General features: G+C 35.0%; 1 protein-coding gene across 1 annotated transcript in view; it reads right to left on the bottom strand.

The window, feature by feature from the left end:
* Window positions 1-4,970: 4,970 nt before the first annotated feature.
* ZNF804A (zinc finger protein 804A) overlaps window positions 4,971-16,075 on the bottom strand; it is a gene marked incomplete at both ends in the record, with an annotated part of 221,478 nt that continues 210,373 nt past the window's right edge. The window contains 2 exons of the mRNA XM_084241295.1: window positions 4,971-8,205; window positions 10,258-10,388. Coding sequence (XP_084097421.1) covers window positions 4,971-8,205; window positions 10,258-10,388 — 3,366 coding nt within the window. The remainder of the gene's footprint in view (window positions 8,206-10,257; window positions 10,389-16,075) is intronic.

Here is a 16,075-nt window from a genome sequence, read left to right as displayed (position 1 = left end):
AAAGAAGATATTGATGAATATCAATTCAATCCATTTTGGTTAACAAATAATGAAATATCAGTTTGTACAACTAAATGTAAATTTTGCACATCTGCCCTCCTTCCTAGTCTTGAATATCCAAATAGCAACTGGGTTCTATTAATTTATCTGCAATATCCAGTTTTGTGTCTGACACATAATATGTTAATGTTTGGTCATGAAAGCTAATAGAACAGAAAGGCAATAGCTGATAGATAATGGATAGGCACACAGACAGAGTGAATCTGTGCCTTCTTGGTAGGGGAGGGGTAAATATTTCAAGTTGTACTTTGAATATTGGTTATGGAGTTCTATTTTAAATGACTTATTTCATAAAATTTTTTTGGTTAAATGGTGTTTTTGAAATACTCATTACTTTGGAAAAATTATATATTTATTTAGACTGATTCAGGGCCAGTTTCAAATAAAAATAGATAAAACCATTTGATCTCTGTAATATATTTTTCACCTCATTTTATTTCCTCATTCAACAAACTTTCACTGAACATTTACTATGCTTCACACACTACAGTGACTCAAGGAGTTCTTAATGTAGTGAATTTGACAAACAATATATTCATCACAGAGAATACTTTATAACAAATTTTTTTCATAGTGTGCCATGTGAGAGCAGAGGACAGGAAACTAAGTGATCTAGGGTTAGAGGGAACAGGAAAATGAAGCCCTAAGAGGAATTGCTTAATTTCAATTGTGACTCAGCAGGGCAGTAAACAAAAATATAAGGAAGAAAGCATTGCAGATAACAGACACAATATCACAAACTCAAAGATTGTAACTCAATTTGAATGTTTGGCAGAGCCTGTTGGAATGGATGATTGAGAAGAGAGGCTGGCACCTGCTTCACCATAGATCCATGTTATCCTTACAGCTTTGATGTTTACCTTACGAATATGTGCATCCATAATAAGTTTTAAAGTAGAGAAGTGTCCTCTACTTTTTTGCCTAAGATTATATGTAAAACAATATAGCCTTGTGAGCAGTAGGAAGTATGAATTATGGAAATGAGAAATTAAGGAAAGATATTAATTTATAAGGGCAATTTTTATCATTCCTATATAGAAAATTTTATCATTCCTATATAGTACCAAATAGTTCATTGATTGATTTGATGTTGGCATAGCAGCTTAGCCTCTGACTTGGATAACAGATTTTGTTTTGTGTTTTATACAGAGGCATTCAGAGAGCTTAGAAACACAGGACTAAGAAAGGATTTTCAGTGGTAGCTATAAAGAAAGATCATGACTGAATTTTGAGTTCAAAATACTAGACAGATATCAATGCCTAGTGGATGTTTTGATATAAAAATTCAGCTCCTAAAGAACTTCCCTCTCTCTCATATATATATATATATATATATCTTCCCTCTCTCTCATATATATATATATATATATATATATATATATATATCCTCCCTCTCTCTCATATCTAATTATATGAGAGAGAAAGCAGTTGAGGTTGCAGTGAGTGTCCTTCTTTTCATTCAATGTGAATCCCTTCATTATTTGGCTACAGTTATTGAATATTATCCATTTCAGGTCTTATTCTATATTCTAGATCATTCATCTTTAACATAACAAATGCTATAGTAATGACTATAACTAGAAGACTAGAGATAGTGTTAGAATCAATTAAATTTACCAATTAAATGGGACATTTACACCTGGACAGAACTAGGATTTCATCTCCATGAAATTTTGTCAGTGCTCAAACTTACCACATAGTAGGATTTCCACTGCCCTGACTTCCATAGCCGTTAACTTGAGATTTACTGATGGTTCTCTGACAGCTCCATTACCTGAGGATTCCACCCTGACTTACCTGTCTGATTGCTCTTCTCACTATGAATCTTCAGTCCTTCAGCCAGAATCTCTTGATTGGTTATTGAAATAGATAATAATTGTCTGATCATACATTCATTTTGGTCTCCAACATATAAGGGATGACTAGATTATATAAACAATATCTTATCAAAGATATCAAATATCTTGATGAGTTGTTTATTGTCAGAATAAGTTTGATGTGCTTAAGTCAAATTCATTTCTTGGCCTCCCCTAGTGGCGCAGGTGGTTGAGCGTAGCACTGTGAAGCTGTCCGCAGCCTCTGCAATGCCAGTTTGATCCCGGCCAGCTGGCGAGAGTCCCACATGGCGCGGCAGACCTCTCCTGGCTCGCCCGCTGCTCCCCTCAGCAGTGTGTTTCAGTCAGTCTGCCTGATCTGTTCCATTCCCTGCTCTGTCTCTGGCGAATCCTCTCACCCTCCTGCGCGTCTGGCCTGTACCCTGGTTCTTGTACGCGTGAATAAATAAATCTTTTTAAAAAATTCATTTCTTATCTAATCATTGGTATCCATGAAAATCAATCTATCCGTTGAGCTTCAAATAGTCTTAAGTCAGAACTTTTCTCCTCAAACTTTCCAGAGATTTTTTTTCAATTTCTAAGCAATCAAGTATATTGTGAAAACAAAAGTTAAGCAAACCTAACCATATCACTTATCAAAAATGAAATGTAGGAGAACAGCAACATTGAAAAAAAAATAAAGGAATAAGATAAAGGAGAGAGAAAGCACATAAATGATGTCTACAATGAAATGGTAAGAAAGATCAGGGAAAAGGGAATTAATAAAATAAGAACAAGATGCAAGAGGTAAACAAGAAGTCTGATAGAAGATAATAAAAAGAAGGAAAATCAGCATATTTAAAGTCAAACACTTGGTTGTTTGACTTTAAAAGCAGAGACAACAATCCTGTTCTGACAGATTGGAACTAAACTGGGTCAGCATTCCCCAGTCGATATTCCCATCTATTTTATCTTCAAAGATAGTTTCAAATATTTTGCTTGGGGAAAATATCATCCGTTCCAATTTTAGTTCCCATTTTTGGAACATGTTATCTTAGAGCATTTGAAATGGAATTGGTTCCCTTACTATTTCTATCTTCTTATTTGTCAATCATAAATGGTATACTCAGTCTTTCACAACCGTTTTTCAGGAAAACACCTAAATCAATTATTTAAGGGTTTTGTATAGAAAATAAGAAAATAAATGACCTAGATTTTCCGTTCTTATTTCTCTACTTAAAATAAAATTCAATATAGATTATTCTGATATGGGGACATATATTTATGCTCAATATGATTGAAGGCAATGCAGTTGCTACATAGACATATGAAATAGCATTTCCTGAGTGCAGTGTCACTTGAAAGTTGCTCTCCCTTTGGAAGGACTGACAGTGCCTGAATTCATCACGAGGCTGCCATAAACTTCTATCATCTGCACACAGTGAGTTGAACACTCGCTGCCCCACATATAGGTATTATCTTACCAAGTGGCATGGACTGGGAAGGTACTTATAAGAAAACTTTCTTAGGCTAAGTGTGATGATCCCTAGTTTTCTTTTCTTTTCTTTTTAAAGATTTATTTATTTATTTATACAAGCACTGGGTACAGTCAGAAGCGTGGGAGGGTGAGAGAATTCACCAGAGCCAGGGCGGGGAGCAGAGCAGGCAGAAGGACCGAAGTACACTGCTGAGGGGAGCAGCGGGCGGCGGCAGGAGAGGTCTGCGCACCATGTGGGACCCTCCTCTGGAGGTCGGGGAGAAGCCGGGGATCGAACCGGCGCTGCAGAGGCTGCGGGCAGCTTCACAACCCAGCGCTCAACCGCTGTGCCACCGGGGAGGCCCATGGTCCCTAGTTTTCTATTAAATAATTACATTCTTCAGTACACACTGTAGCACTTGCATGAGGTCATCAAAAAATCAAACACAACCTGAAAGGGTGTTATAAAGACTCTATAATTGTTCCTAGGTGATTTGGAAATATGATAAAACATGACTAGTAGAAAGATTTGCAGGAGGAAGAGTTATTTATTTATTCTCCTTCCCACTGCTAGATTCTCAATTAAAAGTATACCCAGATACAGATTGTGTTTATGCCATCCTTTCCAAAATGTTATATAATGGAGATTAATTTATTATATAACTTATTCCTTAATCCATGCCAACACTATTATAAATATATATTTCTTGTAACACATAAAAATAAACATTATAACTTGGAGAATTTTAACCTACAAAAATGTTGTAAGAATTTATATTGGTTATATGCCTCTTCTTATCTATTAATACTGTTTTACAGTTCCTGGAAGGATAAAATGCACTATGCACATTTTATTAGTTATCCTCCCACTAGCTCTAACATTAACAAAAATTTCTGTCGCTTACTGTCTGGAGGGTCAATTGCTCAAGAAATAAAGTAAATTCTAAGTATGAGCAGCAGTAGGACAAGCAGAAAACAAATGGATCGATTGTCCTGAAAGATGGTGTCACAATTTAAGTTGAAATGCACTCCAAAGATAATTTGTGGGGGCTCTGAGGTTCAGAGATATCAGTGAATTAAAAATAGATCCAAATCAAGACTCTACTGTTACTCTACATGCCTAAAACCATGAGAACCAACTAAATACAAAAGTTTAATTTACTTAAATATTTAACAAAAATTTATTGCAAGAGATATTTTTCACTAAATTTACAGTTTCAAGGGACATGGTACAAAACATAGTGCCATCAGCTTTCTCTAAACATTAAATAGGTGCAAATACACAAAGATTAAAAAAAAACAAGGAGCATACTTTACAACATAAATTACAGTACTATAAATATATTTTATGTACATTATACATACTCTTAAGACATCATTTTGATATATAGCATATATTGTATTGATATTCAAACTATTCAGTGCCTTAATAATATTATATATCAGAAACTTAAGAATTTATTTGCATTATTACACTTACAGTAAATGATTTCATATCAATGAGGCCATATTTGGGCCACTTTATTTCCACCATTTAAATAGGCAATTATCCACTTAGATGAGCATTTATGCATATAGCAATAGTTTTCACATGAATATTTTCTCTCTCATGGGGATGACTAGAAGAGGGGTTGTAGTGGGATGACAGTGGGGTGTGGGGAAAGCAGTGAAGGAAAGAGGGTATGAGGTAAAGGCGGGAAAGCCAGATGACTGGGATGTAGAACTGATGCTGGAAAAACTGGCATCTGAGGAGGAGCAACAAATGTTGGCTGATTCCCAGGGCAAAGCCGTGGTCCTACTGAGATCTGAGGTAACGATGTTCTGGTGAGAGCTGGGACTTGGGACAGAAACTGTTGTTGTGGTTGAAGCACTTTAAAGGTACCTGCAGCTGCAGCTGCGGCGGCGGCTGCCGCAGCTGCAGCATGCTGCTGCAAGACAGTATGGTGGATAGTGGTTACAGAGGTAGAACATAAGGGCTGCTGCAAAGGCAAAGGCTGCAGAGGTGTGGTAGGGGGTGGGAGGGCAGCTGGAGGAAAGCTAAATTTGACCTTGTTGGCCAGTACGTTCGGTGGTAGGATGTGCTGGTAGACCTCACATGGGAGATTTTTGAATTTGTCATGGTTTTCTATTGGGATTAATAATGTCTGTTCTGGCAAAGCTAATGGAGCCAGGATTTGCTCTGCTGTTACAAAAGCATGGCCACTGACATGTGCTTCTTTGAATGGTAATGGTGGTTGTGTGTTAAGGATTCCTGAATTAAAACGCAGCCACTCAGTTGTTGCCTCATTGATCTTTCCTTGTGGAAGGGCCTCAGCCAGCTCGTAATGGCAAACGTATGATTTCGGTTGTGACTGTCTGAAATTCCTTTCAGTATTAGGCACCTTGGAAGGAATTTGCTTGTCATTAATGTTTACATCCTCACTTCTTTCTTTGTGTTTGAGCAAGGTATTGTCCATTTCTTCCTTTGCTGGGGCACTAGCTACATAGACAGATATGGAGGGTTCATTGGAAATCCCTGCCAATTCACCAGAAGTGGTCTCCTCTAAATGTTCAGTTTCACCACTGGTGTCAGAAGGGAGGGGACTGCTAGGTTGCAAATTCAGTATGTTTTCTACATGATCAGTTTTTTCTGAGTTCTTTTCCGCACTTGAAATCTCTGGTGATTTTGTTCCCTCTCTTTTGTCTTCACTTATTGACTCATCTTGGTGACATAAGGAAGGACTGGCTTTCATGGGAAAATCTGTATTTTCCTTGAGTTCCAGCACTTTAAGTCCAGCGTGGAATCTGCTTCTTTTTCTCCTCCGTTTCCTTTTTGGTTTACAGGGGGCAACTGAACCACGTGGTGGCCTTAAAAATTCTTCTGGAGAATAAGTCTGTTGATTTAAACTTTCATCTGAAGAATAATAATAGGATTGCTGTCGGCGTTTTCGATGGAGTCTTTCTGATTCATTAATGAGGGAACTATAACCTCTTTTAACAGCCTGGTTCTGACTCATGCATTTCACGTCATTTTGAAGAACAAGACATCTGTGATCCGGACTACAGCTGGGCATTTTGGCTTTCCGGCTACAGTAAGTTCTGGAGTATGTTAAATTATGTTTCTCAGAGTGTATCGTTGCTGGATTGCAATGTTCATTTAAAACAAATGTATTATTTTTATAGTTATTTTTAGAACTCATAGAATCATTATTATTGTATTCAATATTCCGGGTTTTACATATTTCTTCATTTTCACTTAAATATATGGATGCTGATTTGGACCTTTTATCAGTCAATTGACATGAGTCTAATAATTGCTCTGTAGCTAAATACTGCTTTTCTGAAATTGTTTCCAGCAGATTTTTCCTAGTTGTGCCAGTGGAACTATTTTCCATTTCCATTTTGGAGTGAGTTTCTGGTTCTTTGGTTTTCTCCCCATGGTGATGCTGACATAGTTTTCTTCTTTTCTTCTTTCTTCTACTTTTATGGTACCAATGTTCATGAGTATCTTTCAACCTTATTTTATTGTATTTCTCATCTTTTGTGTCCTGTTTGATTTGATTTTTAGTAAAACTGTGTTTTTTTGTTTTCCTGATCCTACAGGAGATATTTTTATACCTCTGACCCATATGCTCACTTTTTCCAGAATCACAACTGCTGGAGCAAGTGTCATTGGCCAGAAGAGGAATTATGTGGGTGTCTTCATTTCTTCCACCTCCAATTTCACAATCTGGGGGTCCTGTGATAGATGTGTCCTTGCAATCTGAAACCGGTGTCTTGAAAATGTCTTTTGCTTTCTGCTCAGAGTAAAGATCATTTGCAGATGCCTTATTTTTATTTACATTATTGTTTAATTTAGTAGCCTTGAAGTCAAAACAGAGAGGATTACAACTATAGGAAATTGATGGTTGAGTAGTTGTGTAAATCAGCATTTCCGATGGCCACTGAAGGACTGTGGAGCCATCTTTGGTAAATACAGGTGCAAACGGTTCACATGGTCTTTTATGTAAATCTGGTTTTTCATGTGAAGCTACTTTATCCTCTTCAATCTTTGAAGAGCCCATCATCTCAGGAACAAGGCTTTTATCTTCAGCTTCAAATGTGGGGGCATCGTTGTCCTTAACATTTTCCTCTGTGGTATCTTGCAAAGATATGCAACTATTAGGCATAGCAAGAACTGTGGCTTTATTTCCTAACAACTCAGAACTGTTACCACTCAAAGGGATGTCTTCATTAACATTAACATCTTCTAGTGGTGTTTGATCTGGTAATAGGACTGAACTTTGACTATTATCTGCATCAGAAGATAAAGAGACTTGAAATTGGCAAAATGAAGGTAATAATAATGTATCTTTTTCACTAGGAATGTCTTTCATTTCTTGAGTCAGAGCAGTGTCTCTGTCAGTGCACATTCCCTCTGGTGGACGAAAAGAATTAGCTTTCTCCTCAGAACTCAAAAGCACATCTGTTGGTGAAGATAGTTGAAGATGACAAGCACCGGGAACAAATCTACTTTTTCTGTTAAATCCTTTTTCCACAGAGGCATCATCATTGTATTCAGAGAAGGCAGCTGCTGAAGACTCCAGCTTCACAGATGCTTTCTTTGGAAATGCAAACGAAAAGCCAATTTTGTGTCTATGAATTCCCTGGGCTTGATCTCCAAGTTGGTTATTTTTTGCTGCATAATTATTTGTACTTTCGGGATCTGCAATAACCTTGGTAACATCTTTAGTATTCTCTTCACTATGAATCAAAGTACATTTGAAATCTTCTTGGTTATTAACTGAATCCACAACAACTCTTTGGGAAATTTCATTACAATTTTCTTTCACAGTAACAGTTGTTGACTTGAACATGGGGCCACTTCCAGGAGCACTACAAAAAGAAACAAAAGTGTGTATTAGATAGGTCACTTATGACACAAGATATTCAAACATATTTTAGAAAAGTTCTTGTAAGATATTTTCAAATATTTAAATCTTGGTAAGAAATTTACTTTCAGATAATGTACTAGACTTCCAAGCACCACAATTTTATTTAGTCATTAGTTATTGTGGGATAACTTGCGATGCAGTCTTCAAGTTACTTTAAGGCAGCAATATTGAGGGTAATGCTAAATTCTCAATCAGCTTTCTGATCTAGATTTTTTTTTTTTTTTTTAAAAACCACCATGGTCTCTTCATTGACATTTAGGAGTACTGTAGAATTATCTACAATAAAAATGTTACTTTAGCTCACAAATATGATCACTAATATCATAGGGAGATTATGAGCTAAGTCCTTAGTCATGACCTCAAAAGGGCTGGGAATTCCGTTCAACAATTCAATTCAAACAATGTTCATTAACAGTGTACCTCAGGTCAAGTGGTATGCTGTAATGCAGAAATTACTCAGATGTAATAGTAGTTTGATGATAGCTTGGAGTCTTTGTAAATTGTTATTCTTATACTTAAAAATACCCTGAAGCTATAAATTATATCTTAATATTCAGTAAATGCAGAAAGACTATTTTAATACGTGATTTCATTTTTTTAATACGTGATTTCATTTTTTTAATACGTGATTTCTTTTTATATGGCATTATATTCACCATAAATACTGATTTCTGATTAGAGGAACTATGTGGTCCAACGCATGAAACTACATATCATCTTTACCCAAACAGGGTCAGGCGGTGCAGAAACATCCATTCTACTCTAAAAAGTTAGCTTCTTAAAAGTTAAAATAGCCCTATTTTTTTTACTTGAATATGAATATTTTCTTTATCAAATTATTAAGACAATGACTGTTTCATTGCTTGTTTGATACTAAGAAATAGCACTGCTTTCTATTTTGCACTTCTGTAGAGGCACAGAATTAATGGGAAAGTCACGTGTGTATATGTATTATGTGAATTGTAGACTCTGTACCAGAGAAAGTAATTTAAATAAGAAATACTGCTTCTTTTTTGCACATATCTTAAAATAGCTTTATTTTTTCTTATTATATCAAAATTTGCATTTGCAAATGATAATAGCATACACTGTTACATAGGTTTTTCAAATTTCTATAGCATAAATTTGCACTTCTATAATTTTTCATTCATTACCAGAGTAAAAATATCTGCTTGATATAACTGAGTTGTAGTTATGTTTTATTTTTAACAGTTCCCTATAGGATTCCAAATGCATTTAAATCTATATTGATTTTTCCAAATTTGACAACACAATGTTTGATATATCAGTATTTCTCCAACACTATTGACTATACAATAGATTTGGTATAAAATAGTTCTGTTTTAGACAATAATAAAAGAGATTATTTATTGTGTGGGGAGACTCCAAAAGATTTTTTATCCCTACAACATTGCTCTAGCTTTAATTTTAAGTTCAGAATTGTAACATTATAAATCTTCTCTGGTAGGGGCAGATCAAAGTGTAAGAATGCGACCTTCTTACAGTCTATTTATAGTTTATTCATAGTGAAACCAGTTTTTCCCTAAAACGTATAAAGTCTTCCTGATCTTTTAAAAAGAATAACTTCATGTGAAAGCCCTCTGAATTTTTAATTCAAACAGTAAATTCCTCTAAATTTCCATTTATAACAAAGGATCATGAGATGGTGCTATGGTCACTTTTTCAAATATTTGAATTTCAACCAAGAAGAGAATAGCTTTCAACTAGGATGGTTAAATGGCAAAATAATGTGGAATTTATTTTTAAACTAAAATTATAGTAATTTTGGCTTTTTATTGAAATGTGCATTAAACAGGTGTTTGCATAAAATTCAAATTCAAATTACCGAATTTACAACTCACAGAAAATCATGAAAATGTGAGTGTCTCATTCTGGGTACACCAATGAATACATTCTTGCCCTTTATTTGCACATATCTTTGTTTAATGGCCATTATATTTTAAGAAAACTTAACATTTCACTGTACACTTACCACACAGTTTCCTTTCTTAGTTCAGCCAGCTTGTGCAGACGTTGGAGTGCCTTTTCCTGTTTTCTTTCATCTTTCCTGGATTTAGATGCTACATTTCGAGCAAATTCCCTTTGTTTCAGTTCTTTGAGCCTCTATTAAAAAATATGGAAATGATTAATAGTTTTGGGTTAATGGCAATTTCAAAGTTATTATTTCTGGGATTTTCTAATATATCATTGTTGACCTCATCTAAAGCAAAATTCAACATCTATGGCAATCCGCTTTTAACAAATCATTATCTTGAACATTTTAGCTTGTAAAAATGCTGAGGTACATTATTACACTATATCAAAATATGTATTTATGCCGTAGGTAAACTAGAATTGAAAACTTTCATTTCATCTTGTCATCTGCTAAGTTTCTCTGACTTATTCAGGAGAAATATGTAGTCTTATAAATGCTAATTTTCAAACAAACTTAATTAGTCCTTGATTTTCAGTTATATATAATATATTCTATGATATTTCAATGTATTCCACATTAGAAAGGTAGCTCATCCTTTTTAATGTTTTCTAAGAATAACTTTAATGTTATTCCATAAGGCAAATGACCTCTACTAATGTGACTAAGGCAATACCTCCCCTCAAATATCAGGCACATTTCCCACATAAGTCAAAATTTGGGAAGAAAATTCAAATTATTCTTGTGGAAATTCTTTTTACATTGGGCATATTATTCATCTGTATTAAAGGAGCTCATTTTCTGGGTTGAGACTCAGAAAGACAACATGTTAACTGGAGTAGAACTGATAAATTCTCATGTGTGTAACATGATTTTATGAACATGAAGGTGGTCCCATACCCTAAATATTTTTACTTGAGCCTTTCAAAAACACAATGTACAGTTATTAAAAATTAAATTGTTTGTCTCCTGATGATTCATGTTGCTATGCAATTGTGATATGTCAAATCTTAGAATACTGCCCAAAGAGAATATAAATATATATTAATCACATTTTTATAGAGATTGAGCAAAGTCTTAATAAGTATCTTTTACATTGATTTATGCCAGATATATAAAATGCCTGGTATATAAAATGCTTGCTCTGGGCCTCCTTAGTGGCCACGGATTAAAGTCAGCGCTATCAAACTATTGACAGCAAAATGAGTTGGATCCCCAGCCAGGGAGCTAACCCACCACAAAGGGCATGTCAGAACTCTCCTGTCGCGCCTGCTGCTCCCCTCAGCAGTGTACTCCAATAGATCAGCTGTTCTGCTCCCCACTCTGTCTCTGGTGAATCCTCTCACATTCCCCCACACTGCATCTTTGGCTTAAACCCCAGTTCTTTTATGTTTAAATAATTTAAATCATTAAAATGTTTGCTCAATAAATATTTGATGAAATAATACTAGATTCTTAGTAATGAATGATATATGTTTCATTTCATAGGTAAATAAGTAATCTCTAATATTTGAATTAATGGAGTTTATATAAGACGTGTGTATGCCTATGTGGTGTGCATGTACATTTTAAGAATTCACTGTAGAATAATTATTTTAAAAATACAAAGATATTTTGAGAGTGCTCCTTTATATTGACATATTTGTGAAAAGAAGTTTATTCTAAGTGGTATTTAGATAAGAAATAGATTGTCATAAATAGATAAATATCAAAAGTCATAAAATTATGTTATGAAAAGTAAAATTTCGTTACCATTATTTGATATAACTAAAAGTAGCCATGATTTAAAAATAGCCATGAAAATATTTATTGATTAGAATTACATATAGAATTACAGTATAATAAGAAAGTATTCTCAATGTAGGTATTCATAGGCTTGGTCATTTCTATTTCTTAAAACTTTATAAACTCTATTTTATATCTAGTAGAGCAATTTTGACAGATAAATAACAGCGTCAAGTAAATAATTTCGAGAAGGCCAAATGGAAACTTTAGTTCCACAAAAATAAATATATAACATAATACCATTGAGGCTTATGGAAACAATGTTATTTTAAAAGTTTGTTCAGCAATTTATAAAAATCACTCAAAAGATAGTCTTAATGATAAATGCCAGGAAAGAATTGCAGAAAATTAGTAGCATTTTAAAGGAATTTATGGGAAAATGGGGTCTTCCTACTGTATTAAAAAACAAATTATAACATACACAAGTATATAATTCAATATTTGCTTTGTAAATAAGTAATAGTGAAAAACATGAAAAATCAATATTCTTTGTTTACAATACCATCTCAGGGGCTCTACTCTACTTTGCTACTAATTTGTTTCCACTAGTCTATAGTGAACCAATTGTCACAGGAGCAACACAGGTGATTAATCCTCAGATGTGGTCTCAAGAAAATCACGGCAGTTGGATAGTTGGGAAAGTTATGATACTCCTGGTTTCAGATTAGTGATGACGTTCAGAGGCTGACAAAGGTGTAATCAATGTGTGAGAGAGTGATAGGGAAGGAGAGAGATAGGGAGGGGGAGACAAATAGAGGAGAGATAATATCACTGAGATAGCTCATCAGTTTGTACTTAAATATTTAGATGAATTATGTTGGTTTACAAATGCAAACTGAACTTTCATGAACATTCTTATATTGATATTTTGGATACTCTGCATAACTGTATGCTTGCAAGATTGGTGTACAAGCAGAATTGCTAGAGTGAAAGATACATACTTTTTGAAGTTTTCAAACTGCTGTTTGTAACTTTACGCCATTTTTGCACTCCTCCAACAATAGAGTATATAGCATTGATCTTGATTTTTCAGTTGATAATAAGTAATATATCATTACATGTCTCACCTTTGTATGATTCTTTTTTTTTTTAACTAGGATAGCTGGAATATTTTTAGACATATTAGCCCTCTGTATTTTAGAATTCCTATTACACCTGAAAATTTATTAAGCAATGCTATATACATTTTGTCATTTGATCCTTAAAATAGACATTTGAACCAACAAGTTCATTATTACTATACTTATTTAGAGAAGACAATACTAAGGCTAAGCAAATTTTAGAGACTTGTCCAGAGTCACATGCAAGTAAAAGAAAGAGGATTAGAAAAATATTCTTAGAACACTTCTGTGATTTATTTCCAATATTTACTCTACTACAGGTTAGTCAAACTGTCTAACTCTTCACTAACCCTGATTAGCTAACCCAGGGTTAGCTGTCTAACCCTGATTTGACTGGTAGGCTTATTCATTTTTCTTGCAGCAAGTATTCAGTCAGTGCCTATTGTGTGTCAGTTGCTATACCTTGTAGAGTGGATATATTTGTGACAAAGAAGTTTCTACTTGTTTCATTAAGATGTCATCAATTGTTGAGAGAGACAGACATTAAAACATGTAAGTTAATTATGTAGTATAGTAGATATGATAGTTGTATAGTAAAAAATGTGTTGTGGTTAAAACAATGTTAAACAGAGTGTATGTCGTGAAAAGAGAGAGAAGTTTCAAATACAGTGATAACGGAAGCTTTTTGTTCGGTTTATTTTCTGGTTTTGTTTAACAAATTACCACAAACTTATTGCTTACAGGAGCACACATTCATTATCTCACAGTTTTGAGAGACCTCTATGGTTGTCCTTTGCTCAATTAAAGTGTCAGACAGGATGTACTCTCCTCTGGAGATTTGTCTTGGAAAACATCCATCTCCCAATCTTCCTGTTGGCAAAATTCCTTTCCTTGTGGTTGTAGGACTGAGAGCCTTAGCTTCCTATTGCCTGTCCACTGGGTCATTCTCAACAACCACAGACTGCCAGAAGTTTCTTGTCCTAGATCCCACTCACAAGACTTCTTATAGCAGTACAGATTCTTCAATGTGAGTCTTACATAAAATAATCTATATAAAGAAACTAAATCAATGGAGTGACATTCTATCACTTTTTTTCATGTATTAAAAAACAAGTCACAGTTTTCATCCATAGTCAAGGGAAGGGGATTATATAAAGGCATGACTCATTTGAGGTGAAGTGAAGGTATGTCCAACACAGAGAGTCTCATTGAGAAGGAGATATTGAGCAAAAACTTGTAGGAGATATGGAATAAACTAAACGATATCTCAGGGAAAAATCTCCAGGCAGAAAGAAAAGGCAGAAGCAGCTATTGCATGCTGTGTGGGTTTTGATCGCTGTGCTTAGTTGCATGGTAGTAGTGATGCTTTCTAACTGCAATTCATAAAGTATGGGGAAATGGAAAATTATTTGAACCACAACACTGGGCAGTGACAATTGACAGAGAAGGAGAAACTCAGTCCTAGCTTACACGTGGTTCTCTACCTTATGCAGGCACCAACCAAAAGTGGACATCTGCATCACTGCAGCTCCTCCTGGGATGTCCCTGAAGAGTTATGAAGGGCAATCCTCAGCAGTGGGCAGAATTTTAAACAGTGAACCTGACTGTTCATTTTTCTTGGGACGAGAAATGATTAGACGTCAGATTAAATACTGATTCATGGACTGTGGCCAGTGAGTTGGCTGGGATGTTATAGAATTGGAATGAACATGACTGGAAAATTAGTGACAAGGAGGCCTGGGAAAGAGTTGACTAAATATCTCTGAAAGGGCGAAAAAATCAAAGATTTTCTGTATCACGTACTTACCAAAAAGTCATCTTAGCACAGGAGAATTTTTATAATCAAGTGGATAGGATGAATACAAATACCAGATGGTTTTTCCTCCCAGTCAATCCTGCCATTGTTCAATGAACTCATGGACAAAGAGGCCATGGTGGTAGAGGTGAAGGTAATGCATGGACTCATCTGTTCATGCAAGTCTATAATATGAACTTCCACTTAGAAGGGATGCTCTAGTTACAGTCACTGCTGACTGCCCAATCTGTCAGCAGCAGAAATTGGTACCTCTAATATGGCACCATTCTTTGTAGTGATGTCAATTACCTAGTGGCAGCTTGGTTATTTGGCTTGTTTCTTGATGGAAAGGGCAGCATCTTGTCCTCTTGCAATATATACTCTGGATAAAGACTTGCCTATCCTTCATGCAGTGCTTCTTTCAAAATTAAAACCAAGGATTTCTACCATCATGATAATATACACAGAATTTCTTATCATCAAGAAACTCACTTTACTCATGGAATTCACTGGTCTTCCCATATTTCCCACCATCCTAAAATAGCTAATTGGACAGAATGGTGAAATCGCTTTTTGAAGACTTAGTTGTAGCTTACTAGGTGGTAATACCTTGCAGGACAGGAACAAGATTCTCGAGGAGATTGTATATGTTATCAATTAACATCCAATGTAGGGTACTATTTCTCTTATACTTAGGATTTGAAGGGTGCAAAATCAAATGATAGAAACTGAAGTGACACCTTTCACTATTATCCCTATTGAAAAGCACTCAACTAAAATAATAAAAATTCCATCCTCTCTCATAAATAAGAAATGCTACGTTACACACTTCTCACTAACAGAACTGTGGAATATATCTCTAAGAAGGAAATACCTTAAAAAGGAAGAAAATTTTCCTTTATGTTTTTCTAATGATTATGTTTACTCTCCACTCAGGTGTAACTGTGAGTCTTAGATGGACAGTAGCCATTTTTCAATTGTGAGACTATCAGTTTTGCAGTGAAGGTCTAGATGCTAAATATAGCTGAACAGAACAATAAAAAAAAAAAAAATCGCTGTTCCCTATTAGCATCATCCCAGGACTGATTATGCAGTTTGGGGAAGAAAAAGATAAAAACCAACTGAATTTGAGTTTTCTCTTACTTGCTGCAGAATGTAATCTTAATTTATATATCCACTTACTAGATGTGTGACTAGATAATTCACTTCATAGTAAGCCTCTGACACTTCTGATAAA

This window comes from Talpa europaea (assembly GCF_964194135.1).
Source record: "Talpa europaea genome assembly, chromosome: 1".
Lineage (NCBI taxonomy): Eukaryota > Metazoa > Chordata > Mammalia > Eulipotyphla > Talpidae > Talpa > Talpa europaea.
Note: the sequence above shows the minus strand (reverse complement) of the source record. Positions and strands in the feature narration are given on the sequence as shown.